The following is a 15,457-nucleotide window of genomic DNA, read 5'->3' as shown; positions in this document are numbered from 1 at the left end:
TTTTTGAGACATATTGCTTTAAGTTTTCTGTCTTGACGCTTTGATGTCTTCCTTGGTCTACCAGTATGTTTGCCTTTAACAACCTTCCCATGTTTGAATTTGGTCCAGAGTTTAGACACAGCTGACTGTGAACAACCAACATCTTTTGCAACATTGCGTGATGATTTACCTTCTTTTAAGAGTTTGATAATCCTCTCCTTTGTTTCAATTGGCATCTCTCGTGTTGGAGCCATGATTCATGTCAGTCCACTTGGTGCAACAGCTCTCCAAGGTGTGATCACTCCTTTTTAGATGCAGACTAATGAGCAGATCTGATTTGATGCAGGTGTTAGTTTTGGGGATAAAAATTTACAGGGTGATTCCATAATTTATTCCTCAGAATTGAGTGAGTCCATTTTTTTTTTTCCCTCTGCTTGGTCTAAAAAAGTAACCGTTACTGACTGCCACAATTTTTTTTCTTGATTTCTTATAGTGTTTCTTAAAGCCAGAAAGTTGCCAGTTGAAATGACTTTAGTTTTGTGTCATGTCTGTGATCTGCTTTTTTTCTACAAAATTAACCAACCGAATGAACATCCTCCAGAGCCGGTGATTCCATAATTTTTGCCAGGGGTTGTATTACCTCACACAAGAAGGTGCTGTGTTCACTTCCCGCGTGCTCCTGTCTGTGTGGAGTTGGCATGGTCTCCCCATGTTCACATGGGTTCTCGCCGAGTGTTCCGGCTTCCTCCCACTTCCAAAGACATATAGGTTAGGTGAACTGGAAACTTTTAAGTGGCTGTAGGTGTATGAATCCGTTTGTCTCTACATGTGGCTATGTGATGGACTGGCATCCTATCCAGAGTGTACACCTCCTTTTGCTCTATGACTGCTGGGATAGGCTCCAGCCCCCTGTGACCCCCTGTGACCCTTGACTGGAGTAAACTGGTATAGAAAATGAAAGAGTGTTGGGATATATAAGTTTGTAAAATAATTTTAATGTAAGGATAATTGACAAGTCCAAAATAATCAATGGACTAATAAAAAATTGTTAGACCAATTATAAAAAAAAAAAAGCAAAATCCAAATCAAAAGTAAAATCAAAAAGTTGAATTCAATCATCTTCTTTTGGCTGTTCCCGTTAGAGTCAGGTTTCAGCCCGGATCTGGGGTTTTGATCCCATTTTTTCCTCCTTTCTTTTTGTCATTGTCTGCTCCAGCTTTGATTTATTAGTTGTGTTTGGTCACTTGTTTATTTTCTGTGCTGTTTTGCTTTGTCACTTTGTTTCTTTGTTACTTTTAATACTCTTGCCATAGTTTAGTTCCATTCTAGCTTGTTTTGCCAGGTTGTGTTTTCATTGTTTATCATCAGTTTTGTTCATCTCATTTCTGATTTTATCAGTTATGCTGTAGTATCGGGTTTTGTTTTCTGTTCATGATTTTGTCTTTGTTTGTTTTGCCATCTGGTTATCTTTATTTCAGTCATAAGCCAGTTCCAGTCTAGTTTTGTCTTAATATTTATTTATATTCTTGTTATTCTCTGATCAGTTTCCATGTAGCTTTTCTTCTTTACTTATTATCTGATGGTTCGCTTTTTATTTCTCATGTTCATGCTCTGATCTGGTTCTGTTCATAGTCCTCGGTTTCTGTTTGACCGTTGTTCTCTGTTTTCCCTCACTTCCATTTGTTTCTGTTCTCACTCCACATCACTGGACCTGCCTCATGTCTTTGTCTCTCACTCTCATTCTGTCTGTTTAGTGTATTCATCCACTCACTCTTTACTCTGGCTCACGTGTCTTTGCATTCTACATCACCCCACTTTGTGTTGTCTCCACTGCACTATCATGCACCTGCTTCCCTCATCTTTGTTTCATCCAGCCACACCTCCTTCCAGAATGTTCCCACACCTGTGTCTAGTTCCTCTAATCACCTCCACCCTTATTTAAGTAGCTTCAGTTCACCACTTCCCTGCCAGTTCATCGCACTTTTTGTTGTCGTTCCAGCCCTTCTCACAGCCTTGTTTTGACCAGGTTTGATTGCTTGCCTGTATTTTCACTTTGCTCATTTTTGACCTTGCCTCTGTCATGCCTTTGAACTCTTCCATGCTGTGTACCTGAAACCTGCTTGTTTTTGGACCACGCCTTAGCACTACATCTGTCTGTACCTCCGCCTCGCTGACTGATACACTGTGTACCGAATCCTTGCTAGTATTTTTGATAAAGCCTTTTCTACTAACGCTACGTTCTGTCTGTGAGTCAGCATTTGTGTCCAACCATCATCTGTGCCTCGCCACCTCGCATCATGACAGTTAGAGGTCGCAACAGTAGATCAATCATGTTCATCTGACCGTGTCCTCTGTATCTTCCTCTGTCACACCAACCACCTGCATGTCCTTCCTCAGCACATTCACAAACCTCCTCTTTGGCCTCCCTCTTCTCCTCCTGCCTGGTGGCTTCATCCTCAGCATCCTTCTCCCTGTATACCCTAGGTCCTTCCTATGCACATGTCCAAACCATCTCAATCTCGCATCTCTTACTTTGTCTTCAAACCGTCCAACCTGAGCTGTCCCTCTGATATGTTCATTCCTAATCCTGTCTATTCTCATCACTCCCAAAGAGAATCTCAACATCTTCAGCACTGCCGCCACCAGCTCTGCCTCGTGTCTTTTTGTTAGTGTGACCGTCTCTAAGCCGCACAACATAGCTGGTCTCACTACTGTTTTGTAAACATTCCCCTTCACTCTTGCAGATATTCTTCTACATATTACAAATCATTCCTGCCACCTTTCTCCACCCACTCCACCCTGCCTCCACTCTCTTCTTCACCTCTCCACCACACTCTCCATTACTTTGGACAGTTGACCCCAAGTATTTAAACTCATCTACTTTCACCACTTCTACTCCTTGTAACTGCACTATTCCACTGGGCTCCATCTTATTCACACATGTACTCAGTCTTGCTCCTACTAACTTTCATTCCCCTCCTCCCCAGGGCATATATCCACCTTTGCAGGCTTGACTCAACCTGCTCTCTACTCTCACTGCAAACCACAATGTCATCTGCAAACATCATAGCCCATGGAGACGCTTGTCTGCTCTCATCTGTCAATCTGTCCATCACCACTGCAAACAAGAAAGGGCTCAGAGCTGATCCTTGGTGTAATCCCACCTCTACCTTGATTGAGCCTGTCATTCCTACTGCGCATCTCAGCACTGTCACAGTATCCTTGCACGTCCTGCACTACCCTCACATACGTCTCTGCCACTCCAGACTTCCTCATGCAATACCACAACTCTTCTCTTCGCACCCTGTCATAAGCTTTCTCTAAATCCACAAACACACAATATAACTCCTTCTGACCTTCTCTATACTTCTCCATCAGTATTCTCAGAGCAAACATTGCATTGTAGTGCTCCTTCTCAGCATGAAACCATATTGCTGCTCACAGATCTTCACCTGTTGTCTAAGCCTAGCTTCTACTACTCTTTCCCATAACTTCATGCGGTGGCTGATCAACTTTATGCCTCTGTAGTTACTGCAGCTCCACACATCACCCTTTGTTCTTAAAAACAGGAACCAGCACACTTCGTCTCAGCTCTTCAGGCATCCTCTCACTTTCCAAGATTTTATTAAACAATCTGGTTAGAAACTCCACTGCCATCTCTCCAAGACATTTCCATGCCACCACCGGAATGCTATCTGAACTAGCTGCCTTTCCACTCTTCATCTTTTTCATAGCTGCTCTCACTTCATCCTTGCTTATCCCTTGTACCTTGTACTTGCTAATTTACTCTCTTCACATCATCTAGCCTTTTCTCTCTCTCATTTTCTTTATTCATCAACTCCTCAAAATATTCCCTCCTTCATCTCAACACACTCTTCTCGCTTGTCAGCACATTATCATGTGCATCTTTTACCACCCTTACATACTGCACATCCTTTCCAGCTCTGTCCATTTTTCTGGCAAATTGTTACAAGTCCTTTTCTCCTTCCTTACTATTCAGCTTCTTGTACAGCTCGCTAAATGCCTTTTCCTTAGCTTCTGCCACTTCTCTTACGTTGCATCTCTCTTTGTACTCCTGTCTACTTTTTCATCTCTGACTATCCCAATTCTTTTTTGACAACCTTTTCCCCCTTATGCTTTCCTGGGCATCTTCGTTACACCAACTGTCCTTGTCTTAATTCCACTGTCCAGATATCACACCCAGTACCTTCCTAGCTGTCTCTCTCACCACATCTGCAGTACTTTTCCAGTTGACCAAAATTGCTTCCAGTCCATGTCTCACCTGCTCACTGAATTTCACACAATAGTCTTCCTCCTTCAGATTCCAACATCTGATCCTTTGAGTTCTCACTCACTCTCTTCTTCTTGACTTCAAACATCATCCTACAAACCACCATCCTATGCTGTCTAGCCACACTCTCTCCTGCCACCACCTTACAGTCTCCAATTTCTTTTTGCTTGCATCTCCTGCAAAGAATGTAGTCTGTGTGCACCTTCCTCCACTCTTATATGTCACCCTCTGTTCCCCCTTTTCTTAAAGTAGCTGTTCATCACCAGGGTTTTAGCTAGGACCAATTTAGTGCCATGTAATTTACGTGACCACGGGTCACCACCAGGTATAGGGTTTTATATTATTAAAACACTATTGGCAAGCCCTATTTTCAGTGATTTTGAGTGGTTTTAGATGCATCAAAAGCAAGAACAAGCCTGTAAATTCTTCTGGGTTGTCTGGGTGTCTTGGTGGTTTTCCTGACTCTTCTCCTTCTTGCACAGTCACACAGTTTTTGAGAACTGTCTACTCCACACAGATTTACCATAGAGTGCCATACTGTTTGTATTTCTTCATAACTGATGTAAATAAAGTTCAAGACATATTCAGTGACTTGGAAATGTTCATGTATCCATCCCATGACTTGTCTTAGGAAAACTGGCAGTAAAACTGATTATTTACAGACATTATTCCAAAGGGGCTGATTACTTATGCAACCCATCATCTTGGCTTTTATCATTTTAATTAATTTATCTCAAGTCATGGTGATTTGCTTTGAGTTTGGGTTTACGGAGGGTATTTGAAATGATAAACAAAATAAAATGTGTGAAATACCAAGGGGCCCGATACCAGGCAATCTGACTGTCATGTCACCCACATGAGCTCTGTTCCAAATGACGCGTTGTCCTGCGGCGCGCCATCCGCAAGACGCGTGTCGGCAAGACGCGCGCAGGCCGGCAGGACACACGGCAGCAGATGTGGACATGAATGAGATGAGCAGACTGCTTCTCATTCATGTGATTTCATGACTGTACATCAGTGACCATGGGCCATCTACAGAGGAACAGATGGATCATATTTGTGTTGCCCATTTGATGAGAGGGATTTAAAACAATGCAATGTTTTAACAGTGTGTCATTTTTATTTTTTTTTAAATACGTCCATGTGCTTTCTGATATAAGACAGTGTTCAGCACCTTTTACAACCCCTGGGAAAAATTATGGAATCACCGGCCTCAGAGGATGTTCATTCAGTTGTTTAATTTTGTAGAAAAAAAAGCAGATCACAGACATGACACAAAACTAAAGTCATTTCAAATGGCAACTTTCTGGCTTTAAGGAACACTATAAGAAATCAGGAAAAATAATTGTGGCAGTCAGTAACGGTTACTTTTTTTAGACCAAGCGGAGGGAAAAAAAATATGGACTCACTCAATTCTGAGGAATAAATTATGGAATCACCCTGTAAATTTCCATCCCCAAAACTAACACCTGCATCAAATCAGATCTGCTTTGTTAGTCTGCATCTAAAAAGGACTGATCACACCTTGGAGAGCTGTTGCACCAAGTGAACTGACATGAATCATGGCTCCAACACGAGAGATGTCAATTGAAACAAAGGAGAGGATTATCAAACTCTTAAAAGAGGGTAAATCATCACACAATGTTGCAAAAGATGTTGGTTGTTCACAGTCAGCTGTGTCTAAACTCTGGACCAAATACAAACATGGGAAGGTTGTTAAAGGCAAATATACTGGTAGACCAAGGAAGACATCAAAGCGTCAAGACAGAAAACTTAAAGCAATATGTCTCAAAAATAGAAAATACACAACAAAACAAATGAGGAACGAATGGGAGGAAACTGGAGTCAACGTCTGTGACCGAACTGTAAGAAACCGCCTAAAGGAAATGGGATTTACATACAGAAAAGCTAAACAAAAGCCATCATTAACACCTAAACAGAAAAAAAACAAGGTTACAATGGGCTAAGGAAAAGCAATCGTGGACTGTGGATGACTGGATGAAAGTCATATTCAGTGATGAATCTCGAATCTGCATTGGGCAAGGTGATGATGCTGGAACTTTTGTTTGGTGCCATTCCAATGAGATTTATAAAGATGACTGCCTGAAGAGAACATGTAAATTTCCACAGTCATTGATGATATGGGGCTGCATGTCAGGTAAAGGCACTGGGGAGATGGCTGTCATTACATCATCAATAAATGCACAAGTTTACGGGTGATTCTTAGACTACGGGCACTTATTATGTCCTTTGATCATACTGTATGAAAAACAGAAAAAAGGGGAAATTTCACACTTTTATAGTTATCTTTACAATGAAAGTGTGAGAAATTTGTTCTAGTAGTCTATGATGACTTTTTCACCTTTTTTCAGCATCATTATATGCAAATATTGCCGTTTTGTGCTTGTCCCACACCCAGACTTTTGATCTTCAATAATAAAAATGAATGGTAAGGAAACGTTTTTCTAATGTTTATCTCTGAATAAAATATCAGTAAAATAATCAAAACATAATGACATAATTCAATGTCATACAACTGTGATTTTTTTTTAAACAAAATGTAGTTGTCCCACACTATTGCCGTAATTTCCACCACAACACTGTAATGTCCCTAAACAGTTTGTATGAAAGATTGTTTGGGTAGTTTCTATGGAGATAAACAGTGACATCAGAGCACATATAGCGCCAAATCACAACAAACAGTTGCCCCAAGGTGCTTTATATTGTAAGGCAATGGTGTGGTGGAAATTACATTTACAAGGCCAATAGTGCCCGTAGTTAAAGAATCACCCTTACGTTGATGTTTTGGACACTTTTCTTATTCCATCAATTGAAAGGATATTTGGGGATGATGAAATCATTTTTCAAGATAATGCATCTTGCCATAGAGCAAAAACTGTGAAACATTCCTTGCAAAAAGACACATAGGGTCAATGTCATGGCCTGCAAATAGTCCGGATCTTAATCCAATGGAAAATCTTTGGAAGTTGAAGAAAATGGTCCATGACAAGGCTCCAACCTGCAAAGCTGATCTGGCAACAGCATGCGTGAGTTTTTTCATGCCTGTCGGTTGCGTCATTCGCCTGTGAGCACGCCTTGTGGGAGGAGTGGTCCAGCCCCCTCATCGGATTTTCATTGTCAGAAAATTGGCTGATTGACTGCGGCTTTGCTTCATCAAAATTTTTTCAGAAAGTGTGAGAGACAGCCAAGTGGAAACCATTTGGAAAATTCAGATGGCTTTCAGTGAAGATCTTATGGGGATCACACAGATTAAGGACAATTACAACTGGATTAAAGACGGCCCACAGCGGCGGATGGCGCACCGAGCAGCGATCGACAGGCTCCAAAGTGAATGCTTTGTTGATCCGGGACGTCGTCTGACTACCAGAGAAATGGCAAGACAGCTGGACATAGCATGTTTTCGGCACATTCCACTGTTACAGGAGTTTTTGTAATGGAAAGAGGAGCAAAGAAATTCACCACGGAGCCGCTCATGGCGCGGGATGAAAGCACCTCCGTGTTGGTCTCACAGGACAAGCCCTAACACGCCCAGCTCTTGCACCATTCGAAAGATTCAGACGGCTTTCGGTGGCTTTTCAGTCGTGTGACTATCCAAGAAATTGTGGATGAGCTGGACATGCCACATGTCCTGTGAGGCTTCATCACGGCGTTGCTTTTTGTTCTGTGCCCTGCGCCTCCGTCCCGACGCGCGAATTCCTCCGCACGTCTTTTCATGCCAAAAAGGTGCTGATGTCAAACTCTTCTGCCATTTCTGTGGTAGTCAGACGACGTCCCGGATCAACAAAGCGTTTACTTTGGAAATGAACGGCACTTTCCACTGTTACAGGAGTTTTTTGTCATGAAAAGACGTGCTGAGGAATTCGCGCATCGGGACGGAGGCGCAGGGCACAGAACAAAAAGCAACGCCGTGATGAAGCCTCACAGGACCGACTGGCGTGAAAAAACTCACGCATGCGCATGAAGGTTCAAGCTTGGCTGATGCAATCATACATGATTCAAATCCATATAGTTTTTGCAAAAAATAAAAAGGTCGGATACTTTTCTAACAGACCTCGTAACCGTTACTGACTGCCACAATTTTTTTTTCCTGATTTCTTATAGTGTTTCTTAAAGCCAGAAAGTTGCCATTTGAAATGACTTTAGTTTTTGTGTCATGTCTGTGATCTGCTTTTTTTCTACAAAATTAAACAACTGAATGAACATCCTCCGAGGCCGGTGATTCCATAATTTTTGCCAGGGGTTGTATAGGACAGTGATGGTAGCTCACGTGGTAAAGTTTCGGGCTGCAATTCCGTGGGTGACTTTTTTTTTTTTTCAGCTGCGCAATGTGGTTACACATCACGCAGCTGCTGGGGAAAAGCTGCTGTGTTTCCATGTGCACGGGACTGTTGCGGCATGTATTTTTATTTGTGTTTTTTTTTTTCTTCACACCAGCTGCACGATGTGGTTACGTGCACGAACTATCACACCAGCATCATGCACACCCTGCCCATCGGAGCAGTGTTTTGTGGTGCGCACATACCAGCTGCTCCAACTGGTGTCGCCCTGAAGTTGTACATATTTGTGAAGGGGCCTTAACTGGTTACCATTATTTTAAATAAATGTAAGGACTGTTCTAGAACAATAAAAAATAGTTTATGGTTTCATTTTGTTCCTAATTCATTTTCTATACCAGCTTACTCCAATCAAGGATCATGGTGTTGGGGAACCTATCCCAGCAGTCATAAGGCATGAGGCATGGTACACCCTGGACAGAACACCGGTTTATCGCAGGGCCAAACTTGACACAGAAAGGCCCCCAGGTAGGAAGTGAACCCACCACCTTCTTGCTGTGAGGCAACAGTACTAACCATTAAGCCACCGTGCTGCCAGTTTATTCCTTATGATGTGTCAATTATTTCTGGTTTTCATTTTAGTTTCTTGAACCAGTTCAACCCTTGCATTAAACAATAACTCATTTAACTGCAAAATGTATATAAATAATTACTTTGCATAATATGCCTTTTAAAAGCCTTTGTGAGAAGTATGGTGGTGGTCTGTGTGGCGTTTCCTCTACATGCCTCACTGCTCCATCATCAAACCACAAATAAAAAATTTTTTTTCATGATTCTGTATGTGATAGATTCCTTGAGCACACATGGAGCGATGAATAAGGGCTCCATAATGTACCCATTATCTTCCGGGAGCAGAGAGAGAGAGAGAGACGGGGGGGGGACTAAGGACATTTTATCTGTTCTCGAAAAAGTCTCTCACACATCCATCATGGACTGTAAGTGTTCAGGATGTCTGTCGAGCACAACATTCGCAACACAGAAAGCGTAAGACGATTAAGCAGCCAACGCATCCTCTTCTAAATCCTACACATCACCAAATGTCGGATGTAAAAACAGGCCTGAAACGGTGTGGGCAGGCAAAAACACCAAAACACAAGTATGAAAAGCAGAAACTGCTCTGCTTCGTGACAGCCGTTTTATTCCATCCAGCAGCAAATTATTCTGAACATTTGACAAACCAGACCTAATATCAGCTGTGCACCCCCACGATGCACTAAAAAAGTAGCAAGATAAGTTTGTAAATTTGGAGCCAAATTCCAACATTTGAGTCAGAAATCAGCATATAACCTGAGATACTCCGATCAGCTCTGATCCCGTTCACTGGCCACAGTGTAATTCTGACATGTTAACATTTCATGGTTCCAACCTTCCACTCAAGAGGTCTCCACCATTTCAGAGACAGTATGCTGACTCTGAGGACAGCAGCATCTTGTTGCTGCATGCTGATGAAGCAAATCAAAGTGGGAACCAGTGAGTAACTTTTGTTGGGCAAAAATGTTTTATGTTCTACTATTTGCTGTTCAAAAAGCTAAACAAATGACACGTTACAACAGAACAGGATGGCCAATCAGTGGACGAGCTGAGACTTCAACTTACAATTTGGCACCATCTGATCAGTAAATATTTTCAAGACAATCAGATGTATTGTAGTTCCAACAGAATAGAACTCTGCATTTGGAAAAATTTCCTTGCCGAATTAATGCACAGGCAAATTTTCACAGGGATCTTGACAAACTGAAAAACACCCTGAAATCATGAAATTATACAATTCAGGCTCTGAGTTCTACCCAGCGTTTCAACTGAATGACACCTGAGTTCATAAACTTGTGGTTTTAACATATAATAGTATCAGGCTGCACCTACATACCAGATAATGAAATGTAATTTCACTTTGGAGGCCTTTCAGTTGCTGATGAAAAATTTAATTAATCAGAATTGTCCTCCAGAGCAAAATCCTGATCAGTGATCTGGAAATCAAATGCTTTATATCCAAGTACCACCAAAGAGGAATGTGAATAATCTTTGCTTTGTTTGGCACAAAAGTCATGACTTTCATCAGTCTGATTAAAAAATGACAAGTTTTTCAGAATTGCTGGAGCCGTTTCCATGGCATAATGACATCATGTCTTAATAGGAAAAGCTCAAGGAGGATGTGTGGATTTTAGTATCCTGTTTAAGATGGTGAAAGGATAACATCAAGCAATTTTCAACTTTTCACTCATTTTTCCAGCCTTGATTTAAAAAAAAAAAAAAAGCTACAGCATGTAGGATTTAGTGTCATCTAGTGGTGACGCAGCAGACTACATTATGCATTTGCTGTTCACAATATTGTTTCCCTTCACGTTTTTGCTTCTTTGGTGGCAGGGATTCATGCATGCTTTCCTCTCAGCAGCAGTGACATTTTTCAAGTCTCATGAAATTTCACTCAGGTTATTTTTACACCTAAAGGAAAAAACAAAACAAAGAAGCAAATTGAAAAAGTTGAAGTTTGTTTTTTGGGACCACCCTACTGCAAAGGGGTTCTGGATTGTGCTTAAAATGTTACAAAAAACAATCAACTGAGTAATTATTGAAGAAAAACATTTTGGAATTCTTTATTTCACAAATGTGGCACTGCTGCTTTGTTGTTTATTAAATATTTACATTAAATTTACTATAGATAGATAGATAGATACAAACCAACCAATAACACAAAACCAAAGTTTTGTGCTATTGGTTGAAGCAAGAGATGTGCCCTTAGACCGTAAGAAAATGTGTTGGATATTTTTCTTTCTTCTTTTTTAAACACTTTATAAACTACAAAATTAACTTAAATGTCAAATAGCCACAAAGCGCATTTCCAAATATTTGTATTTATTTACTTATATTCTCTTTAACCACTGATATGTGGTATCTGTTTCATGTGAATCAAGATGAGTGTGTTCACACATCTGTATTACCAGCATGTAGAGGTTTTCCCAGAAGTCCTGTGTCATGAGGCGGAAAAGAGCCAGGAAGGCCCAGCCGAAGCTGTCAAAGCTAGTGTAGCCGTAGTTTGGATTCCTCCCAGCTTTCATGCATGTGTAGCCCTCTGGGCAGCGGCTGAGAAGAGGGGAAGAGAGAACAGGTCGCCAGGCCCAAAAATGACTCAGCAATATTTACATATGAGCCAATCTGACTGCAGGCAAATAAAAGAATGACAGGAAGGTTTTGCAAGAGGCCAAAAAGGCAACTCACCCAGAGTCAGAGCTGTTTCCACAAAGGAGGGCATCTGCCTGTCCAGGCAGAAAGTAGAAACTGGCTGTGAAAATAAATTAAAAAGCACGCAAAGAGTTATATTGCTGATATCCTGTTGCAACAGAATTCATGTATTTTGCATGTCTGTTCTGCAAATCAATTTTAAACTTCTCAAACTTAATTCCAGACCAACTGATTTGGTCTTTCCTGTGTTAAAAAGTGTGTGCTGTCTCTTCCCAGCATGCGGTCTGAGTCTGACACACACAGCTAGATTGTTGCCACCTTACCATTGGCGAGGCCGCACTTCTACTTACTCTCGTTCATGATGTACTCATTCCAGTCAAATCCCTTGCTGCCATTGGACAGGTAGGTTTCTGTGGTGTTGATAGGCCAGATTACACATTTGTGGCGCAAGTTGCCCATGAAAAGCTGGAGCCCAATGAGGGCAAAGACACTCAGGCAGAAGACTGTCAGTATCATCACATCTGAAAGCTTCTTCACCGACTGGATCAGGGCACCCACAATGGTCTTCAGTCCTGGAGGGTAGTTATGCACACACGTACACAAACCATGGAGGTGAGGTCGTAGCTGCTGATGCTCAGTGTTTTTATTTTACAAAAATTGTTATAGGCAATAACAGTCATAAATTAATCAGAAATATCTAGTTCTGGAATACGCAATGTTAATCAGACAGATTTTATGATTCTAAGATCATATCTTTGAGAATTTACAAAATTATCATTATAATAAGTAGACATGCACATAACTGGTACTCATGGTGCATGTGCGTGCTAAAAATAAATGATGCACAGCTGAAAACACAAGGGAGGCACTTCATAGGAGGAAAGCAATGACAGATTGTAGGAAAAGTGTTTCCCTCTGTGTGCTCTCTGCTGTGCATCAATGATTTTTAGCACACATGAGCATGATGAGTACCAGTTATGTGCACCCCTGACTACATATCATCCCAGTAAGAGTATCAGTTTACATATAGACTTTTGTGATATAAGTAGTAATAATACAGTACATATGGACAAAACTGACAGATTAGATACATAAATAACATCTCCAGAAACAAAACAGGTAATATTTTGGAGCCTTCCCACTCTTCAGAGTTACAGAGACACTGTGGTATCATTACATCACAGCCTTCGATTGGCTCTGATGACAACAGTATAGAAGAAATTTGCAGGATACTACTTTTGATGGGTTAAAAAAGAGGGGGAAGACTGCAGAAAAGTGAGAGGAAATCCATAAGAAAGAGCACGGCAGCACAACGAGGGGCCATGAGAGGGACAGAGGCACAGGCAGGGGCTGGAAACTACATGCATGTCATTTAAACTCCAAGGCTGAACAGGACCAATTCAATGCCAGCACCAGTGAAGGCACTTTCTTGAACTGTCTTGTATGTGGTGTCTTTAGGAAAGCACTGACTCCCCATACCGTGGCCCAGACGTCTCTCTGATCCACATTTTCACTAAAGATAAAGGACCATTACCTTCTGGACAGGTTTCTTCTGGCAGCGTTCACACAGGTCCACGTGGAGTTCAAACATGACATGCACTCCGTTTGTTTGGCCTTTATGGGTTTTAGCCATTGTATGTGTCTTTAAGTAAAATATGGTCTAAATTTATGCTTTCACATTCACACAATTCCAGTAAAATGTATGTAGCCTGACAAAGTCCAAGAAGACAAATAAAGAAACTGTTCTTATTCAAATCAAAGCATCATTTCCTTCTAAGTACACGAGAAGGCTCCATGTTGCAACCTGTCTGTTATTCTTGGATACAAGAACACAATATTTTGTAATATCAGTTATCAAGAAGAGGAAGAAGACAGGTAGCGTGAATGGGAATTCACGCTACCTGTCTTCTTCCTCTTCACGTTGGAGGGATGAGTCCGCCTCTGAGTCCCCAGTCTCTGCTTCCTCTTCGGAAGACGTGACGATGGGATTGAGGAGATCCTCGAAGTATTCCTTCCACCGCCCAACAACATCCCCAGTCAGGGTCAACAGCTCCCCACCCGCACCGTAAACAGTGCTGGTGGAGAGCTGCTTCCGCCCCCTGAGACGTCGGACGGTTTGCCAAAATCTCTTCGAGGCTGACCGATAGTCCTCCTCCATGGCCTCCCCAAACTCCTCCCAGACCCGGGTTTTTGCCTCTGTGAAGCGCACGGGCTGCGGCACGCTTGGCCTGCCGGTACCTGTCAGCTGCCTCCGGGGTCCCACCTACCAACAAAGATAAGTAGGACTTCTTCTTCAGCTTGACGGCATCCCTTAGTTCCGGCGTCCACCACCGGGTTCGGGGATTGCTGCCGTGACAGGCACTAGAGACCTTGTGACCACTATGAGCGGCCGCATTGACAATGGAGGTGGAGAACATGGTCCACTCGGACTCTATGTCTCCAACCTCCCCCGGGATCTGGGAGAAGCTCTCCCGGAGGTGGGAGTTGAAGACCTCGCTGACAGAGGGTTCCGCCAGTCGTTCCAAGCAGACAGTCACCATACGTTTGGGCCTGCCAGGTCTGACCAGCTTCCTCCCCTCCCAGCGGATCCAACTCACCACCAGGTGGTGATCGGTCGACAGCTCTGCCCCTCTCTTCACTCAAGTGTCCGAGACACGTGGCCAAAGGTCAGATGATACGACTACAAAGTCGATCATCGACCTCCGGCTCAGGGTGTCCTGGTGCCACGTGCACTTATGGACACCCTTGTGCTTGAACATGGTGTTCATGATGGACAAACTGTGACTAGCACAGAAGTCCAACAACTGAACAACACTCGGGTTCAGATCGGGGAGACCGTACTTCCCGATCACCCCCCTCCAGGTCTCACTGTCGCTGCCCACGTGGGCATTGAAATCCCCCAGGAGAACAATGGAGTCTCCAGTCGGAGCGCTATCTAGTACCCCTCCCAGGGACTCCAAGAAGGTCGTGTACTCTGCACTGCCGCTCGGCCCGCAGGCCGAGACATCAGTGAGAGACCTGTCCCCGACCCGAAGGCATAGGGACGCGACCCTCTCGTTCACTGGAGTGAACTCCAACACAAGGCGACTGAGCTAGGGAGCAATAAGCAATGCAACCCCAGCTCTCCGCCTCTCCCCGTGGGCAATGCCAGAAAAAATGTAGCATCCAGCCCCTCTCCAGGAGTTGGGTACCAGAGCCCAAGCTGTGCGTGGAGGTAAGCTGACTATCTCTAGTCGGTATCTCTCAACCTCCCGCACAAGCTCAGGCTCCTTCCCCCCCAGCAAGGTGACATTCCACATCCCAACAGCCAGGGGCTGTGAGCATGGACCGGGCCACCCGCCCTCGACCGCCACCCAATCCTCTCTGCACCCAACCCCCATGGCCCCCTCTGCAGGTGGTGAACCCACAGGAGGGCGGGCCCACGTCGCTCTTTCAGGCTGAGCCTGGCCGGGCCCCATGGGCTAAGGCCCGACCACCAGGCGCTCGCGCGTGAGCCCCAACACCAGGCATGGCTCCAGGGTGGGGCCCCGGCTCCGCCATACCAGGCGACGTCTCGGTCCTTGATTTTTTTTTTTTTTTTTTTTCATGGAGGTTCTGAACTGCCCTTAGTCTGACCCATCTCAGAGGCAGACTCATCCATTACCCAGGCCAA

General features: G+C 43.3%; 1 protein-coding gene across 1 annotated transcript in view; it reads right to left on the bottom strand.

Annotated features, from left to right (window-relative positions):
- The window catches only part of scn8aa (sodium channel, voltage gated, type VIII, alpha subunit a), a 223,578-nt gene that overhangs the window by 115,905 nt on the left and 92,216 nt on the right, over window positions 1-15,457 (bottom strand). The window contains 3 exon segments of the mRNA XM_034172325.1: window positions 11,565-11,706; window positions 11,842-11,905; window positions 12,156-12,377. Coding sequence (XP_034028216.1) covers window positions 11,565-11,706; window positions 11,842-11,905; window positions 12,156-12,377 — 428 coding nt within the window.

This window comes from Thalassophryne amazonica, chromosome 6, assembly GCF_902500255.1.
Source record: "Thalassophryne amazonica chromosome 6, fThaAma1.1, whole genome shotgun sequence".
Classification (NCBI taxonomy): domain Eukaryota; kingdom Metazoa; phylum Chordata; class Actinopteri; order Batrachoidiformes; family Batrachoididae; genus Thalassophryne; species Thalassophryne amazonica.
The sequence above is the reverse complement of the archived record's forward strand: the minus strand, read 5'-3'. Positions and strand labels throughout refer to the sequence as shown.